Genomic DNA, 25,852 nt, shown 5'->3' with positions numbered 1-25,852 from the left:
TTATTTAATAATACCCTGAACTTACTGTAGGTCACCATAACTGTATATTACACTTAGTGCTAACACTTAGTGCTAACACTTAGTGCTAACACTTAGTGCTAACACTTAGTGCTAACACTTAGTGCTAACACTTAGTGCTAACACTTAGTGCTAACACTTAGTGCTAACACTTAGTGCTAACACTTAGTGCTAACACTTAGTGCTAACACTTAGTGCTAACACTTAGTGCTAACACTTAGTGCTAACACTTAGTGCTAACACTTAGTGCTAACACTTAGTGCTAACACTTAGTGCTAACACTAAGCAAAAGTAATAATTGCATTTTTACAAAAAAATTGTATCATATACTGAAAGCTAAGGAAAGGCACCAGAGTTAAAAATGGATTGAAATAATCACATGAGGATACACAGAAGAAAGAAGGAAGGTGCCTGGTTGTATGAAGAAACTTTGACAAAAAAATGCCAAAAGGACAGTTGTGACAGGGCTTTATATAGATAAAAGAATGAAGGCTACATGGTGCTCTACCATCAGCAATGAGGTCATTAGAGAAGGAGCACTATATTGGATTGAGCACAGATTAGGAAGGGAACTGGCCATGATGTTTTCAAAGGAGCCATCACAGCATTCAACCTAGGAATATCTGAAACTACAGAGAACCTGATGCAAGATGGCTGGAAAGGAGTTCGGATTTGCATTTGGGATGAGTACATTCCAGTGTCATACCCACTGTACCAACTCACTTTGTGAACTGCACCAACAGGAGGACAAGGAAAATAAGGAGAGCAAATTCAGGAAGACATTAGTAAATTGTATGAGTTGAAGCACAATTGCACAACATGAAAGAAAGAAGATGGTGGCTGTAGTTGTAAATAAGGAATAATGATGACATCTACACATTTATTCCTACAGCTTTGCCAACTTAGGATTTTGTTTCCTTTACCAAATGAATTGTTTTTGCATGTCCAGATTGCAAAATATATACCTCTTCCCTAGAAGCATTTAATTTTAAATCAGCAAATGTTGATGTTACACATGTGCTAGCATAATCGTACTCTGTTTATAAGGTGTAAGTACTTGTTACATAATGCTTAGGATCACTGGCATTGAATACTACACAAAACTGGAAATTGTATTTTATCATAAAAATACATTTTTATTTCATTTAAATAAGAAAGTAAATTAAATTAAATTATGTCTTTACAGTAACATATTTCCACAGTCTCCTAGACAGCTAAGTACCAGTCATAACTATATAAATTAGTGCTACTACACATCAAATTTAACAAATGATTATGGAATTTTATTTTTACTGTTAAGCACTCTCATTAGTCTTTCCGAACTTGTTTTCCATGTGACAGATTAGCTGAAAGCTGTACATAAACATTATACTATGGAGCAGCAAAAGTGGCAGCTTTACTTGGTTCATATCTAAGCACACATTTCTCACTGTATCATATCTGCCACAGGTACAGTCCGGGTAGCATCATAGGAATCAATAGCTACTGAATGGGCACTTCTCATTAACAGGATTGATATATCAGCACTGTCCTTCATTTATGCTGCCACCAGCAAACCTTTCCAATAGTCTGCCAAGTTTGGTTTTAAACACAAAAACCGAAAATTCTAACGACTGAGCCCTAAAGAGTAACACTAGTGAGGGAAGTGTGCGGAAAAGGTGGAGTGGGTACCTTCTATATTTGCCCATCCGGTCATCAGTTTCACTGCTCCCTAGTATAGAACAATTTCTTGTTGACAAAGACACCACACAATGTTCAGCTCACAGGAAATGAATTACACACAACAGCAGAGACATCAGTATCCTCATCAATAAATGAATTCATTAGACATGGGAAAATTTCTAAGACTAAAACCAGACAAAAAGTAAGTAATATACAACTGATCAAGGATTAGTTTAAGGCCACATGAAATGTCATTGAGAGAGGAAGTAGGTTACGGAAGTCAACTGTTTGCAATGTGGGAAAATATAACCAACTTACTGCAACTTTACTTTTTAATAATTATCCACATATACACCAATGAAAGTGATAAGTAAAAAGACTCAGGCTGTTATAGTGCATGAAAAACTTTATGCAGGTGTTGGCCTAAGAAGAATTAATCATGACTGTTTTTTGCACCAAGTTAATAAAAATTATACATGCCTTCCAGAAACAATATTTCACTCTGCAACAGAGTGTGTACTGTTTTAACACTTCCTGAAAGATTGAAACTGCATGCTGAATTGGGGCTTTAATTTGAAACCTGGCGTTTCCTGGGCAGTTCTCTGGCCAACTGAGCTGTCCAGTCATGACTGGTGACCCAGGCCTACAGCTCTATTTCTATCAGTATCTACCTCCAAGAACACTGTTTGTGAAAGGCAAGGTTCCAAGTTGGAGTGCCAATCTGACACACAGTTTTAATTTGCTAGGAAGTTTCATCATATTACTTGACAATGATTCTACATAACATGCATTCACATTTGAGCAATAATCAACTGATATTCAGTCTTTTGAAAAATTAAATTTACACTTAAATACATATTACATGAAACAAATAATAAAATATTAGGTTTTTGTTCATATGTGATGAGTTTTTTTTACAATGAATTAGCAGTACAAAAGTTAAAACTAATCAAGTCCAAACAATCTTTGCTATCCATGGAACATAACTGGAAACCCTTGTGTATATTGCAGGTGTATTTTCAGCTCCACATACTGAACTCCCAAATGATGTGACTCCAATTATCTTGTACATGCAGTGTTCAATGTCTCGTACCTGCAGTGGTCCACCTGAATCGCCCTGTTGAAGTAACAACAATGAGATATATTACATATTACCAACATCTATATTTGTAGGAAATTAAACTAAATTTTGTTCTGTGTTAGTAATTACGTATTCATCCCATACTCCATACGTGAAGGGAACAGGAAGAATCCCTCAAAACTGGTACAACGGAAAGTATGCTCTATTGTACCTCACAGTAGTTTGCAGAATATGGATGTAGATTTAGATATTTGCACTTCTTAACTGTGTATGGCATATTTATTGAATTCCACGACTGTTACATTACTACTTCCTTTCCTCATCCATACTAATATTAAATGAGGGAGTAACTATGTCTGTTTATCGTGACTGAACCGCAAAAAAGGGGGCACTAAAAGGTTGTAGTACAGAATTGAACATCGTTTTTATATAAATGAACATAAACTACATTAAAAAATTATTCAATTTGTTAAATAAATGTACACATTGCATAATGCATACCTACTTCACTAGCACAGTGCATAGATAACCACAATCCTTTGCACACTTTGCTTGGCAACTACACCGCGTGTACTGCCACATCATATTTTAGGGCACTGGAAATACTTTTATAAGCTTTTGGGACAGGTTTCTTACATCAGAACAAGAAATAAGTTTATTTAAACATATATCTTTTATTTCCGAGTTATTAATGAAAGTCCACAGTTTAGGTGACTGGAGTTCATCAACACACGAACTCATAATAAACGCTCAAAATGCCTTCTTACTTCTGAACGTGCATGCAGTCATCACATGATGGATTGTTGCACCCTTTCAAATACTTCCTGATAGTTTTGAAGGATTCCCTTACACACTGAAGATTTTCTGCATCTGGATGGTGTGCTGCATCAACTGTTTAAGGTGCCCTCAGAGATAATAATCCAAAGGATTGAGGTCATGGGGGATGTATAGGTCATGGAACCAATCCTCCTCCAACTATCCATCAGTCATGGTAGATACCAGCCAGTGTATCTCAAATACCAAGGCTGAAATTTGCTGGAGCTCCATCATGCATAAACCATATGTTTCTTCTTATTTACAGCGGCACATCATCTAGTATGTCTTGGCGATGTTCTGAATAAAATCCCAACAGATAGCACCTGTAAGACATGCTGGGAGAACGTATGGCTCTACTAGATAGTCTCCCACAATTCCAGTCCACACATTAACATTAAACTGATGCTTAAGTCTAGCCTTATTTTAGTCTGGGGATTATGATCAGCTCATATGATCTGGTTGTGGAAATCTGTTATTCCATCTCTTCCAGTCATTGCCTCATCCTTAAGCAAACTGAAGAGACTAACAATGCATTGCCAGTTTGCACAACAAACCATAGATGAAAGTTCTCCTGTAGTCAGTGACCAGCAGGCATAGAGCCCCGCACAGTGCTGAAGATGATATGGATACACGAGCTGCTTGTGAAGTCCCTCCATGCTGAATTTTGAGAAGCACCACACGCATGAACCACTTGTCTTGCACTGATACCTGGCTCTTCTTTGACAGTCCATAGAAAGTGGTCTTGCTGGGCAGGTGTATGTGCAGCACTTGGTCTTCCTCGTTCAGTTGTCTATGGTGCTACAGAGCCTGTCTCAGTAAGACAATGGTACAGAGAACCAAAGGCTGGTTAACCAAGTTGTCTTTGGCCTGTAAAACCTCTGCAGCCTTTTTTACATAGCATTACCACTGCCACACTTAAAAATTTTGTGTACCTTCTCATGAAATGAATATCCAGCTGCTTTTAGCGAACTCACTACATTTGTACATGTACATAATGCCTGATGAATGATGAACATAAACTAGTCTTCCTGGCAACACAAGGCAGTCTAGGATACAATGAGTCAAATGAGTGCATAGATACATGAAGTAGTTGGGCAGTATTTGGCAAACTATTCAACATCAACTTTCATTAATAACTTGAAAACTAATCATTTTTGAACATATATTTATATGAGTTTTTTGTGTTAGGAACCTATCCCCAAAGTCTGTAAGAGTGTTTTTGAAACTCTCTGTGCATGAGAAGTTCTTACACAACCAGATGTATAAACACTTCACCTGGTCCTCCTCAGCCCAACTGACCACCTTCCTTGATGTTGACCTTCACTTGAATGATGGCTACATGAGTACACATCAGTACCTCCATCCACATCAAACATACCAACCACCAACAATACTTCCAGTTTGACAGCTGTGATCCATTCCACACCAGGCGGTCCCTTCCATACAGCCTAGCCACCTGTAGTTGTTGCATCTTTAGTGACAAGTAATCCCTCTCAAAATATGCCTATGGTCGCACTGCAGTCTGGCCACATAGGATAACTCTTCTCACCCTACTCCAACCTTGTCTCAGACATTTCCTACTCCAAAGGCAGAGCTGCCAGTGAAAGCAGCCATCATTTACAAATTTAGCTGCAGCCACTGTGTTGCATTCTACATAGGCATGATTATTAACAAGCTGTCTGTATTCCTGAATGGCTACTGCCAAAATATGCCCCAGAGACAGCTGCACAACCCAGTTGCTGAACATACCACTCTGACTGTTCCTTGCAACACATTCTGTTCCTGTAAACCCCCTGGCCTTAACATTCAGATTACTGAGTAAGTTAGGTATGAAATGAACAGAAATTGCTTGTGCCAGCTAAAGAATATGTATGGTATAAATATACGGGATTTTCTTTTTATTACATGAATGCCTACATAGGTACAATTAATTACACATTTAATTTCTGATTAATTACCAAATCACCCACATTAAATACAGAGAGGAATGTTCATTGTGGGAGGTCAAGATGACAAAATGTTAATATGATGTTAGTTGCCTGCAGGAAAACCCAGAATTAATGCCCATATAGTTCTAGGAATCTGGCTGAAACCAAGAGCAAACAGCAGTAAAATTTTAAATCTTAAAATATAAATAACAACACTGGGATAGATACTGGTGGCATATGTACTACAGTAAGTGTCTTTTATATTGTGGTTATAATGAATCATGAGTGTGAAATTATTTTGTTGAAGACAAAAATCAAAAGTAGCATTTATAGACCACCAGATTCAGGTACTGCAGTGGCAGAACTCTTCAGGGAAAAATTTAAGATGGCCATGTGTAAATTTCCCAATAATGTAATGACAAGAGATTTCCACTTAGTAACTACAAACTGTAAGTTTTATGTGATTAGATAGGTGATTAGGACCAGAATGGATGGATTTTGTGCCAAATGTCTTAGCTGAAAATTAGCTTGTGTAATTAGAGAAACAACTGACAGGATGAAGTCTTACATAACAACATGATAAATGGTCCAAGTGTTTTGATTCATAGGCCTAGGAGGGGGTACCAGTGTTGATAAGGCTATCAGTGACTGTAATTGATGAAAGGCATATTAATCCAAGGAGATAGTATTTAAAATCATTACCAACACTTTTGTCACTACTTTCACAACTAGATTCACTTTAAACAGTTGCAGTTCTTCAAAAATCTGAATCACTAAAGGACACATGACTTGCTTCATCATCATTTTTGAAAACAATCAACAAGCTTCTATAAACCACCACCACCACCACCACCACCACCACCACAACAACAACCTACTCTTCACCATGCTGACTGGCAGTTAAGATCAACTACCATGTGACACACTTGGCTTGTGCTCCAGTTTAGAATACAGTAAAGAGCCATCTATTTGCTAGAACTTCAACTCTGAGCATCCACATAGTTAAGCATGCATTTGTGAGCAGATCTTATTATACGATTTAAATGCCACATCAACTTCTTGCAACTACAGCTCATCATTTGATGTGATTAGGTTAAGAAGGGCAAGAAAATAATTCTGGCCTCCAAGTACAGAAAAAAAATTCAAAAATGCATCTTTCACTCTGTAATGCCATGTGTGGTGTTTGTAAAGCTCCTGGAAGATTAAAACTGTGTGCTAGTCCAAGATTTTAAGCTGGAACCTTGCCTTTCAGTGGTAATGTTCTTATCTGAGCTCTGTAGGTGTGGGGACTCTGCAGGTGACAGCAACTGCCACAGAGGAGACTGATTAGCAACAGCAGCATGATGTGGGATATCCGAGGAAAAATGATTCAGTGTCCTTTATTCCTACCACAAACTTATGCCTGTATTCGTCCTGTGTCCCTTATGAAATAAAGTGCATCCTACCTAGAACTGTGTCCATTCCAGGGTAAAATCCACATTGGTGACCTTTGATAATCATGTACAGCTCATCTGGATGCTTTTTACATTTTCAGTTTGGATACTTCATGTCAATGATTGTGATAATTTGCACCTGTCATGTACCTAAATTCCTTAGACAGGGCAGTGACATTTGAAAGCATGTGTTCTGTGTTTTACAGTGAAATACCCAGTAACAAACACTGTTTAAGCAGAAAAATAATCATTCTCAGTGCAGTGTTAACAGTGCTGGTAATGATACCTACAGCACCAAACAATGATTCCTAAAGACAATCTTTTGGGTGATTTTGTCCCAGACTTCACTATGCTTGCACATCATCCCAATACTGGACACCGGCTTCTTGCACATGGCAATTCTCAAATGATCACTGATGTTTATGTGAATACCATGCCATATCCAGTCCATCTGCACAACCATTCACCGACAACTCCTCCATCCATTTTGGTTCACAACTCAAGCTGTCTCCGTTCTGCTCAGATCAACCAGTGATGTAGTTCACAATTTTTGAGTGCCTTCTGGTCACCTAAGGCCTCTGAGATGACAGTGTACAATTTGTTGCTTTGCTAAGCCACAGACAGAATCAGTGATATTATTCTGTTTCCCCCAATATAGCAATACACTCTCACGACTTTGGTGCCAGTTATGTACACTCGGGGATATTAACCCCATACCTGATCACACATTTTAGACTACGGATCTTCAAGATGCCATCCCAAAGACAACTGGTCAAGATTTCAAATGAATGTGAATCATTGGAAAGCAAATTCATTTTAGTAGGCTGGATTTTTACTATTTTGCATCATCAACAATGTATAAACATGCAGATAAAAATGTCTCTGAGCCTGACTCACAACAGCTATGCTGCACTAACCACTTAGGTGTAGCCAAACCAATGCAGAACATGACATCAACTCTGCTAGAGGTGACCACCTTCAGCTGACCATAACAAACATTCAGACAACCGACAACCATGCCTCGTGCACTGACATTCCTTATGGGGATGGCTCAACTGAGTTCACATACAGTTTGGCAACATTGATTGCAACTGTCAGCCACTGTGTGATAATCTGAAAGCAAAGCATGATCCACAATAGATGCACTCGATCACAGTGACGATTCAAGCCATCTCATCGTGTAGTATTTCAATGAAACATCTTACACATGCCACTTCTTTAGCAGAGTGTAAAACTCTGCGTCTTTGACTGTATATGTAGACCATATTTTCTGATTGTCATGGGTCTGAACATGAGTACCTCACCTCATGGACATTCTCTCTCTCTCTCTCTCTCTCTCTCTCTCTCTCTCTCTCTCTCTCTCTCTCTCATTTGTTTTTGATGGCTGTTTCAAAAAAGTAAGTGTCACTCTGTAAAGTTTGGCAAACAATTTCACATATCAAATTATTATGCTGCATTTTAGAACTATTTTAGGCTGCAACAACAGAGAGTTGCCAACAAATTGTTTGGTGGCCACAGCCAAATGCTACTAGTGTTCAGTCGGCTTTTACTTTAGCGAACTTTTATTCCAGCATCCCTGAGATCTCTTTTACCAATCTTTTCTGTCAGTATCCGGGCAATGTAATGACGCAATTTTTAGATCGGTCACTGGCCTATAAACAATGCCGTCTGTCAACATTCTCGTCGGTCTGATGGGAATCTGATGCTGGTTGGTGGAATATATAATTTCATTACCCACAAGTAAAAATTTTCTATGCACCATTTTACCATTTCTGAAGCATAGCCACCAGCAAAAGTGATAAATTTAATATTCCATTTTTTTTTTAAATACCAGTAATATTAAACTACCCTCAGCAGTTCCATCCCCTGGACTACAACACAATTCACAATTGATGTGTGACATCTCCATAGAGTGGACAACATTGTCGTCGACTACCTGTCAAGAATAAATGCCCTTGCCACCCAAGTCAAAACCAACAAATTTGCAGAGGCACAGTGCAAGACTGGTAAATTATGCAACTCCTTCAAGATTCTATAATCAACTTACTTACAGAAAGTTTCCCATCCCTGGTTCCACCAGGCAAGTACTGAGTGATGTTTTGCAAAACTGAATTCAACTTTTTGTGCCCACATCAATAAGGAAGGACACATTCTTCCAAATCCAATTTGTTTCACCCTGGCATACATTCACTGACTTGAAATGGCTTATGCTGTCTTACAATGCCTAATATTTAAAAGGAGTGCATATACTGCACATGTATATGCATGTATTGACATCACAGCAAGATGGGTCATCATCATGCACAACCACTACTTGGTCATTTTGAGATTCCAAAACATCTCTTCCTGAGTCTCAAGGCTATTGTTATATACTCTACATTATCAGTCACGTGACGGGCTGGGTGGAAGCCATTCTCCTCAAGGGAATTATGACAGAGCTGATTGCAAGAGCATTTGTTGACACATGAATATCTCATTTCAGCTGCCCGAACTCTATAAAAACTGACTGATGAAGACAGTTTGAATTAGTCCTATTTAACAAACTATACAACCTGTTGTGTATGATGTTACAGCACAATGGCCTAACACCCTTAGAGCAATGACCTCAAGGTTCGATCACACTGTACAATTAAAGCCGCCCTTATGTGTCATTGCAGTTATTGGATGGAAGTAAGTCCCTTGGGTGCTATTAGGTGTATGCACCACTCACACAGACGGGATGAGATTGAAAAGGTGGCAGATCAGTGACAAATGTTCAAAGCTGCCAATCATAAATGTTCAAGATTGCTCTACAGCATGCTTTCAACAGGTTTTTAACATGCGAAGGTTGATATGGTTTAGTATGGTTTGATATGGTTTAGCAAGACTTGCTGTGATTTGAAGCTAAGTTAAGGACTTGTTGCAAAAGTAAAGAGAGCTTTACACTAATTAATGCAATTTGAAGTAAATAAAGTACCCAATAGCAAGACCAATTTTAGTGTACAATATTAATATGTGCATGACCAAAAATATTGCTTTTTCTGAAATTAAGAGGTAGATTCTGGATTCTTGTGTAGCTAGGTAATTAAGGTATAGTACTTTATTGGCCTAATTTATAATGTGTGAAACATTTCTCACAATATGTGTAACTTATATTGAAAGCCTAACACTGTATAGTTGATCGTTAAACTTGAAGCATTTCTTTATTTCTTATGGGAATAGTTATTCCATATGGAAAACCTCAATTACACAAAAGTGGCCAAATAATCACTGTACAGCTGTGAACTGTGATTCAAAACTAATGAAAAATTTAATTACAAAAACACTGTACACATTTGTCAAGTAAGAAATTATGAATTATAATGAAAAGGTATGTAGTTGTCAAATCTCAAGATGATATTGAAATATGTGAAATATTAGAAAAAGAGTGTAACATAAAAAAACTTTGTGAAGACACTTAAAAGTCTAGAATTAACTGTCTTGGTTATTTATATGTCATTATTTTAACGATTTAATTGTCATTACATTATATCAGATGCTGTGGGAGTCTGTCTTTTGTGATTGCCTTAGTCGATTTGTGTATCTGTTCATCACCTGTTGGAAATGCAATAAATGGCATTTCTATCCAAAAGGCATCTGCTTTTATGACACTTCTAGTGATGTTGATGTATATAAAGGGCCTCATGGACAATGGTGTTGTATATAGGAAACTTTTAATGACATACAATTGTATCAGACTGCAAACACATCCTCATAGGATCAATTTTATGTTTATGAACTGCCTGTTGACCCTCAATGCAAGAACAGCAGAAATTTTTTAAGTATTTTATGGTCAATTAGAAAGTTATGAGTGCTACATTATAACTACATTAAAGAGTTATGTTGTACTGTCAAATACATATTTGACCTCTATTAACATAAATTTACCTGACATGTATCCTTGCTTCCCTTTGGATCACCAGCACAAAGCATACCATTATCATCTATGCCATTTGGAAGCCTGAAGTTAGCTCTGTATGTTTCATTACACTCAGAGAAGGGTTGAAATGGCAATGTCACTTTCATGAGTTCATTGCTGCCTTCTCTATCAACTGAAACATAAGTTAAAAGTATTTTATGACTATAATAATCTTATTCATGTTATTAGATATCAGAAAAATAATTTTTAAGTGGCAGATTAAAAAAAATGTTATTACAAAGTTTCATTCCAATCATTCTGTGAAAAATGAACATTGCAGGCAAATAGTGACAACTGCAGAGTAGTTGTTTCCCCACACAATTTCCTGAAATAATTTTTTTGCTGTCCGTTTAACAATCAGTTTTCAGACATTGTCATGGCTTTAGTTCACATGCACAAGGCTTTAGTTTGCATACACATAAATGCATATGTTGATATAAAAAGGTATGATTAATAATTACCTTTTTTTGTAGTCAAACAAACTTATGGCAATAGACACTAACAATTTTGCAGACAGATTACAGCTTAAAATTTTCTTTTGAGTAACAGCCTTTCTCTATTAATGAATGTTTCAGTTTATTCTTTAAGGCTTCTAAATTAGCTATGTTAAGATCAGTTTGTAAAAAGTTGTTCTTAGTGTGTGTGGACTGCGGTCTGCAGCCTTTTTATTACTTGTAATTCTATAGAAGTTTTCCCTCTCCTGTGTACTGTAGCTATGTACATTACTGTTTATTACCAACAATATTAGGAAAAGGATAGATTGCTGCTCACTATAAACATGTCCCACTGAGTCGCAGACAGGCACAACAAAAAGACACACACACACACACACACACACACACACACACACACACACACACACACACACACACACACACACAAAAAAAAAAAAAACAAGCAAGCAAGCACACCTCACGCACATATCACCGCTACCACTGGCAGCTCCGACCGGGATATGACTCACGTGAATAGCAATCTGGAGTGAGACAGGGAAGGTGGATAGATAGCAGGGTATAGGTGTGAAGAAAGAAGAGAGCTTGCTGTCTGGTGGGGCATGCGGGGACTACAGACTGCCAAGTGAGCATCAGGATGTGGGATGTGGGGGGGAAAATGGGGAGGAGAGAAGGAGAGGACGGGGAAGGGGGAAAGATGGATGGGTACATTGGCAGAGGGCATCACATACAGAGGGTGAGGGAATGTGAAAAGAGAGGAGGTGATACGACAAGGGGGCAGAAACTGGTGTGAGGACAGTAGGTCACCATTGGTTGAGGTTTGGATCATTTCCTAATATTGTTGATGTTCCAACCTGGAGTTTCTATGGTTTGATTTTATTGTTTAATGCATTACATTCTGAATATAGTTTCAGAAACAGGATTGTCAGTAGGATGTACATAGAATAGATGGGAATAGATGGTTGTTGTTGTTGTTGTTGTGGTCTTCAGTCCTGAGACTGGTTTGATGCAGCTCTCCATGCTACTCTATCCTGTGCAAGCTTCTTCATCTCCCAGTACCTACTGCAACCTACATCCTTCTGAATCTGCTTAGTGTATTCACCTCTTTGTCTCGCTCTACGATTTTTACCCTCCACGCTGCCCTCCAATGCTAAATTTGTGATCCCTTGATGCCTCAAAACATGTCCTACCAACCGATCCCTTCTTCTAGTCAAGTTGTGTCACAAACTTCTCTTCTCCCCAATCCTATTCAATACCTCCTCATTAGTTACGTGATCTACCCACCTTATCTTCAGCATTCTACTGTAGCACCACATTTCGAAAGCGTCTATTCTCTTCTTGTCCAAACTATTTATTGTCCATGTTTCACTTCCATACATGGCTACACTCCATACGAATACTTTCAAATACTTCCTGACACTTAAATCAATACTGGATGTTAACAAATTTCTCTTCTTCAGAAACGATTTCCTTGCCATTGCCAGTCTACATTTTATATCCTCCCTACTTCGACCATCATCAGTTATTTTACTCCCTAAATAGCAAAACTCCTTTACTACTTTAAGTGTCTCATTTCCTAATATAATCCCCTCAGCATCACCCGATTTAATTTGACTACATTCCATTATCCTCGTTTTGCTTTTGTTGATGTTCATCTTATATCCTCCTTTCAAGACACTGTCCATTCCGTTCAACTGCTCTTCCAAGTCCTTTGCTGTCTCTGACAGAATTACAATGTCATCGGCGAACCTCAAAGTTTTTACTTCTTCTCCATGAATTCTAATATCTACTCCGAATTTTTCTTTTGTTTCCTTTACTGCTTGCTCAATATACAGATTGAATAATATCGGGGAGAGGCTACAACCCTGTCTCACTCCTTTCCCAACCACTGCTTCCCTTTCATGTCTTTTGACTCTTATAACTGCCATCTGGTTTCTGTACAAATTGTAAGTAGCCTTTCGCTCCCTGTATTTTACCCCTGCCACCTTCAGAATTTGACGTTTGTATTCCTTTTTGCCTGCTTCATTTACTGCATTTTTATATTTTCTCCTTTCATCAATTAAATTCAATATTTCTTCTGTTACCCAAGGATTTCTATTAGCCCTCGTCTTTTTACCTACTTGATCATCTGCTGCCTTCACTACTTCATCCCTCAGAGCTACCCATTCTTCTTCTACTGTATTTCTTTCCCCCATTCCTGTCAATTGTTCCCTTATGCTCTCCCTGAAACTCTCTACAACCTCTGGTTCTTTCAGTTTATCCAGGTCCCATCTCCTTAAATTCCCACCTTTTTGTAGTTTCTTCAGTTTCAATCTGCAGTTCATAACCAATAGATTGTGGTCAGAATCAACATCTGCCCCTGGAAATGTCTTACAATTTAAAACCTGGTTCCTAAATCTCTGTCTTACCATTATATAATCTATCTGATACCTTTTAGTATCTCCAGGATTCTTCCAGGTATACGGCTTCCTCTTTCATTTCTTCCCCCCAATCCATATTCACCTACTATGTTTCCTTCTCTCCCTTTTCCTACACTCGAATTCCAGTCACCCATGACTATTAAATTTTCGTCTCCCTTCACAACCTGAATAATTTCTTTTATCTCGTCATACATTTCATCTATTTCTTCATCATCTGCAGAGCTAGTTGGCATATAAACTTTTACTACTGTAGTAGGCATGGGCTTTGTGTCTATCTTGGCCACAATAATGCGTTCACTATGCTGTTTGTAGTAGCTAACCCGCACTCCTATTTTTTTATTCATTATTAAACCTACTCCTGCATTACCCCTATTTGATTTTGTATTTATAACCCTGTAATCACCTGACAAAAAGTCTTGTTCCTCCTGCCACCGAGCTTCACTAATTCCCACTATATCTAACTTTAACCTATCCATTTCCCTTTTTTAAATTTTCTAACCTACCTGCCCGATTAAGGGATCTGACATTCCACGCTCCGATCCGTAGAACGCCAGTTTTCTTTCTCCTGATAACAACGTCCTCTTGAGTAGTCCCCGCCTGGAGATCCAAATGGGGGACTATTTTACCTCCGGAATATTTTACCCAAGAGGACGCCATCATCATTTAATCACACAGTAAAGCTGCATGTCCTCGGGAAAAATTACGGCTGTAGTTTCCCCTTGCTTTCAGCCGTTCGCAGTACCAGCACAGCAAGGCCGTTTTGGTTAATGTTACAAGGCCAGATCAGTTAATCATCCAGACTGTTGCCCCTGCAACTACTGAAAAGGCTGCTGCCCCTTTTCAGGAACCACACGTTTGTCTGGCCTCTCAACAGATGCCCCTCCGTTGTGGTCGCACCTACGGTACGGCATCTGTATCGCTGAGGCACGCAAGCCTCCCCACCAACGGCAAGGTCCATGGTTCATGGGGGGGAATAGACGGTAAGTATTTAATTTTTTCTGAAGATTCCTCTATAATGCTTTCTCTTGTTTACCATAGCTAGCACTCTTCCTGTCTTTTTTGTGGTCTGAGAAGCCTGTCTGTATAGACTGCTGGTACCCCACCCCAGACCTTAGTACCATGCTGAAAATGCAGATGTATCAATCTAAAATATATTTGCCTTAAAGTATCTTAGGATAGGAAGACCAAGACAAGTTTCAGTATATACACGTTTGTACTGATTTTGATCTATGTGCTCTATTCATGATAGGTGTTCATCAACAGTAACAACCAAAAATGAGTTTATTTGTATATCTAAGTGCCAGTGGAGTTGTGAATGGAATAAGATTTATATTTAGATTATAACCATGCAGGACTGCACTGTCACTGTTTCTCTTCCTTTACAAGTAGCTTATTTACAATCAGCTAAGTAAACAGAATGTTGTAATTAATTTCACTTCTGTTAGCAGCACTTTTCATATCACTGCCCCAGCTAACAAGGGGTGTGTCATCCATATAGCTTACAATCTTGCAATTTTGGTGTTCGGTTAAATCATTAACATACAACAATGAACAGGAAAGGCCCTAACATACTTCCTTGAAGCATACCACATTGAAGTACCCTGTAGGTTGACTTAGTTGTTAGTAACTGTTCATTCCTCTTGTAAGTTAGTTTGACACACTGTTTCATGTCTTTCAAATAGGAGGTAAGTAGTTTTAAGGCTGCTCCGCTCATCCTGTTGTCTTCTAATTTATGTAATAGAATGGTATGGTTAATGGTACCAAAAGCATTATTCATACAGAGGAAAGTGGCTGTTACCTTGTCTCCTTCAGCCACCTTGTTTAATACTAGTATTTCATACATAAAAGTTGTTACTGCAATCATAGTAGGTTTTCTTTTCTGTTCTGATGTTAATGATATTTGCCCATAGTTTTTTGTCAGTTTTTATTCCTTTCTAGTACACTCATAGAATTTAAGTGATTTTTCAAGAGATTGGGGAAATCACCATGGCAGAGGGAGGTATGTAGTATGTGTGTCATACGTTTCACTCTTTCTCTTCCGCATTTCTTTAGCAGCTTAGGTGAAATGTCATCTCAGTTTCTGGACATTTTAGCTTGACATTTTGAGATAACAGCTAGGAGGCCCCTCTCGGTAACTCTGTGGGTGAGAAAAGATTGGCTGCTGTTTCTAACATAAAAATTGTGTATCTAGTCATGTACTTTACTTGTGCCAATCTTAATGAAGTTTTGTAAGAATTTCACAAACGCTTATTTCATATTATTTATTATTTCATTACTTTATTTTAATGTTACGCTATTGTGTTTACAATATTGCTGTTTCTCACACTCTTTATACATTATTTTTCAGGCTGTTTTGCTAACACAACTGGAGTTTTTTTTTATTTGACAAGCATATTTATGAGCCTTCAAGTTAGTCAAGGAACCTCTGTATATTTTTCATGACCAAATAGATGTTCATTAACAAAAATATTATTATATGGGGTAACAAAAAAAGTTTATGATTGGAATCCATGCCATTCATGTTTTATGTTAATGATCTGGCAGGCAGAAATATCTAGTTAGATTCAATATGTGATTCTCAGATCTGGTGCCAGATCACACTTTGTAAATCCCACAATTTTCTTCAAGGCATCTGCTTGACATTGTGAGGCTACTGCTGACAAATAGCAAATTGCCTTCTTAAGGAAGCCCCATCTGAAAGTTGTGCATGTGCAACTCAATTGCTTCCAGTTTGATGAATGTTGGATGTTCAGAGACCCCTAGCAGGAGCTTAGCTGTGGCATTCAGACATGCACCAGGTCAGCAGTGCTCCTGCTGAGTACTGCTGTGTCTGTGAATCAAACCAAAACTTGGCAGCTAGATGGTTTCACCATCATGTTACAGTGGAACTGTCATCAAAAAATTCCCAAGTTTATGTATAGAGAAAGACAGCAGGTACAGGGTTCCACACTGTACTTAATTGGAATCCTGAGTCCCTTTTTATTCAGTTATCTGTCATTTGAATACGTATTGCCTCCTTTATCACAGAGTCCCATATAAATGAAATGAAGACATAATCATAGTTTCTCATACATTATGTGCTATCCTGTACTAAGGCAATGTTCTGCTATTACAGATTTATATGGTTGGCGGAGACAGGTATGATGATGGTTTCCCTCCCTATCTGTGCAATAGATACCATTCCACACTCGCAAAGAATCTTTAACACACATTGATTCTTTAAGGTGAATTCACCTTTAATAGTATTCAATGAATTTCTCAGTTGGCAAGAGGATAATGGCCAAATCTAATGCTGTGCCAGTTGAAGACTCTTATGATAGTTAAGGAAATACAATAAAAGTACAATAAGAAAGCTCTGATAGAGGGTGCCTCTGTTTCTTCATTTTGTTCCCTCAGCTGGACTTCTTTTTCCTGCAGAGTGAGATGAATTCATATTTCAGAATGTCCATGCTGTCAGAAAACTGTCTGCAGTTGTTGAAGCTAACCCAAAAAACTGTCAAGATCAGATACAATGTCTGCTCCATGAACAAGGGCATGCAATTCACCATCGTGTCATGCAGGGTATTGATAACTTGTAGCCTACAAATTGCAATCAGTGCGAGTAGGCTTGCACCAAAAGCTATGCTCCAGTGTTACATCAGCTTCCCTTTGTACCACAACATCCAGGAAGGGTAATGTGCAATCTTTTTCCATCTCCATCATAAAGTAAATAATCACATGGAATGAATTAAGATGCTGAAGGAATGCGGGTAATGAAAATTCCTGGTAGATTAAAACTGTGATGAATGAGGACTCAAAACCCGGATCATCATCTTTCATGGGCAAGTGCTCTACCAACTGTTAAAAGATTTATCCCTCTGTGATGCAAGGCAGTCAATACCTTCATGGAAAAAAGTTTGCAGTTGCCTACGAAACAGTGATTGTACTTATTTATCAGAAGCACATCAATGGCCACAAATGTCTTGCTTCAAAGCTACAAAAATATGGGAATCGCGTGGGGTGAGTTTGGGACTGTATAGAGGATGTGTAAGGGTCTCCACACATGTTGAAAAGGCTGTTTTGAGTATGGTGTATAAGTGTAGCTGGGAAGCCCTTACACATCCTCTGTATAGTCGTGATCTCTCCCTGTGTGATTTCCATATTTTTGGAGTTCTGAAGAAAAACATTCATGGCAACACTTCGTTTCAGATGAAGAGGTGTCCAGCTGGGTATAATCATAAAATGAATTCACAATTGTGAATAAAGACTACCATTGGCAGTAGACTGGAATGACAACAATGAAAATTTGTGGCACACCAGGAATCGAACCCAGATTTTTTGCTTTTTGTGAGTGGTTGCCTTACCATTTGGCTATCTGTGCATGACTCTACACCTGATAGTAGTCCTTATTTGCAATTGCAAATTCATTCGATGTGTTTCGTAATGGCTGTTGTCGCTGCAGTGCCTGTTCCTGTGTACATGCCTGCATGTCCAAAGGAAATTTGCACTGTAATCAGAGTAACACAGGCACCGCAATACTGGGCAAGTGACTTCCAAGCACAATGCCTAAACCATATGGGAATATACACAACGGATGTACAAGTACAGGTCATAGACACATGGTTGACAACATATGGAAGTTTGGGTCTGGCCATGAGTCATGCATGGATAGCCAAATTATAAGGTGACTGCTTGCAATAGGCAGATTGGAGTCTCAGTCTGGCACCCATTTTCGTTGTCATCATACCATTCTACAGGTGATAGCAGCACTTATTTGCAATTGCGAATTCATTTCACATGTTTTGTAACAGCTGTGGTCACCACAGTGCCAGTTCCTGTGGACATCCATGCATGTCCAATGGAACTTTACATCGTAATCAGAATAACACAGGTACAACAATATTGTGGGTATAATCATGGTTCCATAGGCAATCACAAAAATTTTTCCATGATAACATTGGCCATCTTATCTCATAGTGGATTAAATGTGTTAACAATTGTGGTGATTGCTTTTGAAATAATAAACAGTATACATAGTACTTTTTTCCCATCTGTGTTGTTTTTATTTGACTGCATATTATATTACTAGCTTCCCCGGTCAGAGGAAGCTGGTAGATAAAGTATGAGAAACTGATATACACACCCTGCGACACAGTAAAAATTATCATTCTGTGACATGGATCAGAAAAGAGCAATGATTTTTCTGGGTTATATTGGATCCATCTGTAAGTTGACACTTCCTCTATTGAATTCAATGTTTGTCATCTCTCTCTCTCTCTCTCTCTCTCTCTCTCTCTCTCTCTCTCTCTCTCTCTCTTTTACATCTGTTTATTCTTGTCCATACTGGGGACAATATAGGAGTGAAACAGTTAAGCTCTGTAAGAGTATTCAAAATATGCTAGACACTTATATAGAGAAACTAATAGAAAGCCATTTGTAAGCATGCATTACAATGGTATTTAAAATTGTTATATAAAACAAACTTACGCCAATCCTGACGACCAAATCCTGTGGCAATGCCCTTATCAGACGTTGGAGGGGCAAAAGTGTCATACAGACATGCAGGCCTTACAAAACCAGTAAACGAAACATCACGGTCCAGCTCAAAGATGGCAATGTCATTATAGCGTTTGGGCGGATTGTATCTTGGATGGCGTATCCGACGTACAATATTAAACTCCTGGGGCTCTGTATTAGTATTTGTTTCATTCAACAACAAGGCTCCAAGAAGTACTCGCCTAGCACACCCCCTGGATACAAAAACCAATTATTTTTATACTGCAGTTTATTAACCAAAACAAAAAATACAAAAACAAAGTCTATTCAATACAATAAATATGCCAAGAAAACCACAGAGAACACATGTAAAGATGATTTGAATACTACTTTGTTTTATTTGAAATATACAGCAGAGTCCCACTAATCCAAATCCCGGTAATCTGAATGTTCAGTTAATGTGAATATGAAAAATGTAAATCTAAGTATGGAAAATTGTGCGGTTAACTGCTGTACATACACACTATTTTAATTTACACAGTACAGTAAACATGTATTAGAAAAATTGGCAAGAAAACATTAGGTTTAAACAACACATAACAATGAAAGAAAAGCTGTCAAACTTACTAAAATACAGCAGACATTTTTTCCCTACTTTTTAGATGACAAAAACACAGTCCTTGTTTTTTGGCATAATGAAGACAGTCTGTCATATGACACATAGTTGTGCCATCATTTCATAAACATCAAGTTAGCAGGTGTAGCAATGGGCTGTTGCTCCAAATAACGTAGTGCGAGTCAAGAGATTCTGCTGCTTCACTGTGTGGCACCTGCTCTCCTTTGTCGCTTTCAGGCTCATTTTCACTTCCGTCACAGCAGTCCACTTCTTCCTGGTCTTGAGTAACAGCAGCAACTAAATCAGTGTCAGTAAGGTTCTCCACACATGCCCCATCCGCTGCCATCTGCTCATCTAACATCTCCTTCACTAGCTTCTTCACATCTAGGGAGTCTCTGTATCATCTGTAGTAGATTTTCCTCTTCATTTGCAACTAAGTTGTCCTGAAATTCAAGAGATGCCCACAGTTTTCTCCATGATTTTCTCAGAGTATTTTCTGAAATATTCTGCCATGCCTCAGCGGCCCAATTTACAACATCCTTCACATTGGTCTTTTTTATTTTGTCCACTAAAGGAATGCTATCATCTTGGACCAGCATTCTCAAAAATTGGTTTCTGTAAATCAGTTTTAATGTTTGCAGTACGCCCTGGTCCATCAGCTGTAGAAGTGGTGTAACATTCGGCGGCAAAAACTTCGCCACAATTTCTCCATCATATAATTCCTCAGTGCTGGGGTGAGATAGCACATTATCAATCAAAATGATTGCATGGGAAGACAAATGATTTTCCTTAGAAAACTGTCGAACAGAAGGAACAAACTTGCCATGAAACCATTCTTTGAACAGCTTACCACAAGATACCGTGCCAATGTGGCGTGGCTTACATAGGTCAAACCACACACACCGTGAAAGAACGCTGCACTGAACATCAACGTTACACCCGCCTTTTGCAGCCAAGCAAGTCCGCTATTGCTGAACATTGTATTTCTACTGGACATTCAATGGAGTATGAGAAAACAATGATTTTGTCCATAGCAACGTCTTTCTGGGACTCCATTATTAAACAATCCATAGAAATACGACTGGCAGGAAATCTGTTAAACCGTGACAGCAGCTACCAGCTGGACAGTGCATGGAATCCTATCATCTCCACGATTTGCTCAAATCGAAGACGACAGAGTGCGTCGACGGCCGTGGCAAACAGCAATGCAGAGGGTGACTGAGTTCCGCTATTCCACCAGCGAGGGCACTGCCAGCGGGCAGTGTTGGTTCAACTATCAAGTTTTCGACGCACGCGCAGAATAGTTACAGTACACTATATATTGCGGAGCAGAGGACGTTATCGCCAGTCTGCAATGGCTCACCTGAAGATGACTGGCAGGTGCCCAGTTGAAATATCGTGCGAAGTATTTAACGACGACCGGCTGCAAGTCCAAAATTTGTTTGAACAGTCAATTCACCGGGAAAATTTTAAAATTCACATCAGATGCCTTTACGGAGAGGAGATGGCCTCACATATCCGAAGTTTCGAGAAGCTACGTGGTAAAAGAGCAAAGCTTTTAAGTTCATTAACCTTTTTATTGAGATGTCGGGACCATGGCATAATACCAAAATTTGCTAGAGTGACTCATTTCATTAAGACCGCTACTGCACAGAAGATTACTGAGAAGGCTAGTCATGCTATTGTCAAGGAGAGGATTTGCTATACAAGACGAAGGTTAGATGCTATTTCAGCAGAACTTTACCAGTCACATCTGAAGGTTGCAAGGTATCTTTCTCCTGTATCATGGGACTGGGTCGATGGAGTGACTTCGGCCAAGTTCGAGTGGATCCACAATGATGCTAATTGTCGGCAGATTTGATCGACTGTTGCCACAGAAGCCATCGCCAGAAGGGATAATGGTACGATGTTCCGTTGTCAATCTCAATGAGAAGAATTTGGACGACGCTACGCTGCCTGTATTAAGCGAGGGACTCAATTTTGCACCTACACCTACAGCACCGCTATTAATAAGTATTTTGAGTGGTGTTGAAGAAGCTGTACGACATCTTCCTTTGGATGCCACAGACGAAATAAGAAGGGAAACTGCTGTGCTCTGTTGAAGGCTCCTACTCAACGCAGTAATTTAACCTCTGCAGAAAGGGCTGCATTACGAAATCTGAGAGAGGACCCTGACGTAGTGGTATTGAAAGCTGACAAAGGTAATGCAACTGTTTTGTTACCTCGTGGTGTGTATAAAGATAAGATGTATGGTCTGCTAAGTGACTCTACCTATAGGAGGATTGATTACGATCCTACAGGACGTGTGCAACGAAAAACTTCAGCACTATTAAATTCCTTCTCCTTACCAAAAGAGACCATCAAGGCGTTAAAACCACATGGTTGTGTACCTCCAAGACTGTATGGCCTTCCAAAGATTCATAAAGACGGTCTTCCTCTGCGTCCAATAGTGAGCAACATTGGAGCTCCTACATATGATTTAGCTAAACATCTCGCTTCCTTACTGAGACCTTTCGTAGGCAAGTGCTCACATCACATACGAAACTCAGCTGATTTTATCAATAGACTGGGAGCTCTTCGTCTTAGCAGAGTAGACCTTCTAGTAAGTTTTGATGTGGTCTCACTTTTTACAAAAGTTCTTCTTGCAGATTCTTTGACACTGATTGGTAACACGTTTCCTGGTGATATCACTGCTTTGTTTAGGCACGCACTTTCCTCAACTTATTTTATGTTTAATCAAGAATATTTTGAACAGACTGACTGTGTCGCCATGGGTAGCCCCCTGTCTCCTTTGGTCGCCAACCTTTTTATGGAGGATTTTGAAGAGAGAGCACTTGAATCAGCTGCCCTGAAGCCAACAGTTTTTTGGCGGTATGTGGATGACACTTTCATAGTGTGGCCTCATGGAGAAGATAAATTAATGGAGTTTCTACATCACCTCAACTCCATTCATAGCAACATCCTGTTCACCATGGAAATAGAGACAGATGGTTGTTTGCCTTTCTTGGATGTCCTCGTTCAAAGGAAGAATGATGGTTGTCTAGGGCATTCAGTTTACCGGAAACCCACTCATACTGATTTGTACCTGCAATCATCGAGTTGCCATCACCCATCGCAAACCATGAGTTTGCTTAAAACACTTGTTCATAGAGCTCATACTGTCTCAGATCTAGATAGCTTATCTCAAGAACTCGCCCATCTGAGGACAGTATTCAGCGAAAATGGGTATTCCATCCGGCAGATTAACAGGCCACTAACAGTTAAAACTAAGAAGCAGAAAGTGAATAAAGAGGAGAACATGCCGGAACAATCTTTAGCTTTTCTTCCTTTCGTTGGCAACACTTCGTTTAAAATAGCAAGAATCCTCCGAAAATGTCAGGTCAAAGTGGTTTTCCGCCCACCATCGAAGATTGCGGACCTTGTGGGATCAGTTGACGACAATCTGTTACTACCAGAATTTACAAGATACAGTGCCAATGTGGTATGGCTTACATAGGTCAAACCACACGCACCGTGAAAGAACGCTGCACTGAACATCAACGTTACACCCGCCTTTTGCAGCCAAGCAAGTCCGCTATTGCTGAACATTGTATTTCTACTGGACATTCAATGGAGTATGAGAAAACAATGATTTTGTCCACAGCAACGTCTTTCTGGGACTCCATTATTAAAGAATCCGTAGAAATACGACTGGCAGAAAATCTGTTAAACCGTGACAGCGGCTACCAGCTGGACAGTGCAAGGAATCCCATCATCTCCAAGATTTGCTCAAATCGAAGACGACAGAGTGCGTCGACGGCCGTGGCAAACAGCAATGCAGAGGGTGACTGAGATCCGCTATTCCACCAGCGAGGGCGCTGCCGGCGGGCAGTGTTGGTTCAACTATCAAGTTTTCGACGCATGCGCAGAATAGTTACAGTACACTATATATTGCGGAGCGGAGGACGTTATTGCCAGTCTGCGATGGCTCACCTGAAGATGACTGGCAGGTGCCCAGTTGAAATATCGTGCGAAGTATTGAACGACGAGTGGCTGCAAGACCGAAATTTGTTTGAACAGCTTACCACCCATCCATGCTTTTGTCTGGTTGTGATAAATTACAAGTAGGGACTCCACATTGCAGTTTTTAAAAGATCTGGGCGTAGCAGATTTGCTGATCAGCATTAAAGGCAGCTTGTGATTACCAGCAGCATATCTGCCCACTAATAAAGTCACATGATCTGTGCACATCTTAAAACCAGGAGCATTGTCTTCTGCTTTTGATGTCAGGCTTTTTGTCGGCAATGCCCTAAAATTAAGGCCACTCTAGTCAGTGTCATAAATTTGTTGGGGAGAATACATTCCCTCTCTTATTTTGTTTTTCAAACTCGCCCAAGTATTTCTTTGCTGCATTACAGTCAGAAGAAATTTCTCTCCAGTAATTGTTAGCTGGTGGATTCCATGATATTTTTTGAATCTGTCCAACCAACCCATACTATCACTAAAAGACTCATCATCATTCATTAACTTGTACAGATAAACAGCCTTCTCCTGAACAATGTTCCACTCAAAGGAGTTCCCCTTCCTCTTTCTTGCGTAAACCAAAGGGAAAGAGCTTCATCCACTTTATCGTACTGGGACTGTTTCAAAGTGTCGAATTTCAAGTGTTTTCCCTGAAGACGTTGCACAGGACTGTTCAAGCTTCACTCGGTTCCTCTTCCAATCACAAATGGTTGCTTTACCAACACCTAGTTTCGTTGCCAGTTTATATACATTTTCACCATTGTCTATCCGCTTCAGTGCATTCAGTTTTTCTTTGAGACGTAACGTTGTATGTTTCTGTTTACTCATTATGAAAATATTTTAATGCAAGCAAAATGTTGCCAGAATGAGAGTAAAGTAGGTTATGGGGAGCCCATTGTAAAAGTTCATATTTAGCTGAGAGTACTTATTCCCTGAAATAAATGTCATATCAAGATACATAAAGTACACTAGCTGTTGAGGTTGAATCATCTTATTTTCCAGGTCCCTGGTCAGGTACATAAAGCACCAAGTTGCCATAGTAAATGTTAACAATGCTGTCACTGTTTACGAAGTAGATGTAGAGAGAGTTGAAAGGAAAACATGCTCAACTGCAATGATCACCATCTTATAGCTGAGGCCTTCAGTCCGAAGACTGTGTTGATTTACTAAACTGTGCAATCCTCTTCATAACTACTACAATCTACATCCATCTGAACCTGCTGACTATAGACAAGCCATGATCTTCCTCTACAGTTTCTACCTTGCACCCGCAAACCACCTTGCATTACCAATATGACGATTCCTTGACGGCTCACAATGTGCCCTACAAAACTGCCCTTCTTTAAGCCAAGTTGTGCAGTAAATTTCTTTTCTCCCAGTTTGAATGAGTACCTCCTCATTAGTTATCCACTCTACACACCTAATCTTAAATGATCTCCCGTAACACCACATTTCAAAAGTTGCTAGTCTTTTTTTGTTTGAACTGTTTACCTTCAATATTTCACTTTTGTGCCATGATATCTGAAGAAATTACTTCTGAACACTTAAATTTATAGTTGCTGTCAATAAATTTCAGTGTTAAGAACTTTGTATTTTTCACAAACATTTCTGTTGCTATTACTGACACACGTGTCATATCCCCTCTACTCCAATCACTGTCAGCTATTTTGCTACACAAATAGCAAAAGCTATTTACTATTTTTTATTTTTACTGTCTCATTTCCTAATTCAATTCCTTACTATCATCTGATCTGATTCAACTACATTTAATTACTCTTGTTTTATTTTTGTTTATATTAGTTTTATAATACCTTTTCCAGACTATATCCAATTTGTTCAGCTGTTATTCCAAACACAACACTATCTCTGACAAACTTTCAATGTCTTCAGCAAAGCTCAAAGTTTTAATTTCTTCTTGCTAATCTTAAATCCTTTTCCCAAATTTCACCTTGGTCATGTTCAGACTGAGTAACATCTGGAGTAGGCTACAACCCATTCTCACTCCCTTTTGA

General features: G+C 39.1%; 1 protein-coding gene across 1 annotated transcript in view; it reads right to left on the bottom strand.

Moving 5' to 3' along the window:
• Positions 1-1,131: 1,131 nt before the first annotated feature.
• Positions 1,132-25,852, bottom strand: part of LOC124795418 (serine protease snake-like) — a 108,992-nt gene continuing 84,271 nt past the window's right edge. Inside the window, exons 5-7 of the mRNA XM_047259446.1 lie at positions 19,214-19,476; positions 10,845-11,008; positions 1,132-2,797 (exon numbers count right to left, since the gene is read on the bottom strand). Of these exons, the coding sequence (XP_047115402.1) occupies positions 2,630-2,797; positions 10,845-11,008; positions 19,214-19,476 (595 nt within the window). The 3' untranslated portion in view covers positions 1,132-2,629. The remainder of the gene's footprint in view (positions 2,798-10,844; positions 11,009-19,213; positions 19,477-25,852) is intronic.

This window comes from Schistocerca piceifrons, chromosome 1, assembly GCF_021461385.2.
Source record: "Schistocerca piceifrons isolate TAMUIC-IGC-003096 chromosome 1, iqSchPice1.1, whole genome shotgun sequence".
In the NCBI taxonomy this organism is placed as follows: domain Eukaryota; kingdom Metazoa; phylum Arthropoda; class Insecta; order Orthoptera; family Acrididae; genus Schistocerca; species Schistocerca piceifrons.
This window is presented reverse-complemented; position numbering and strand designations above follow the sequence as displayed.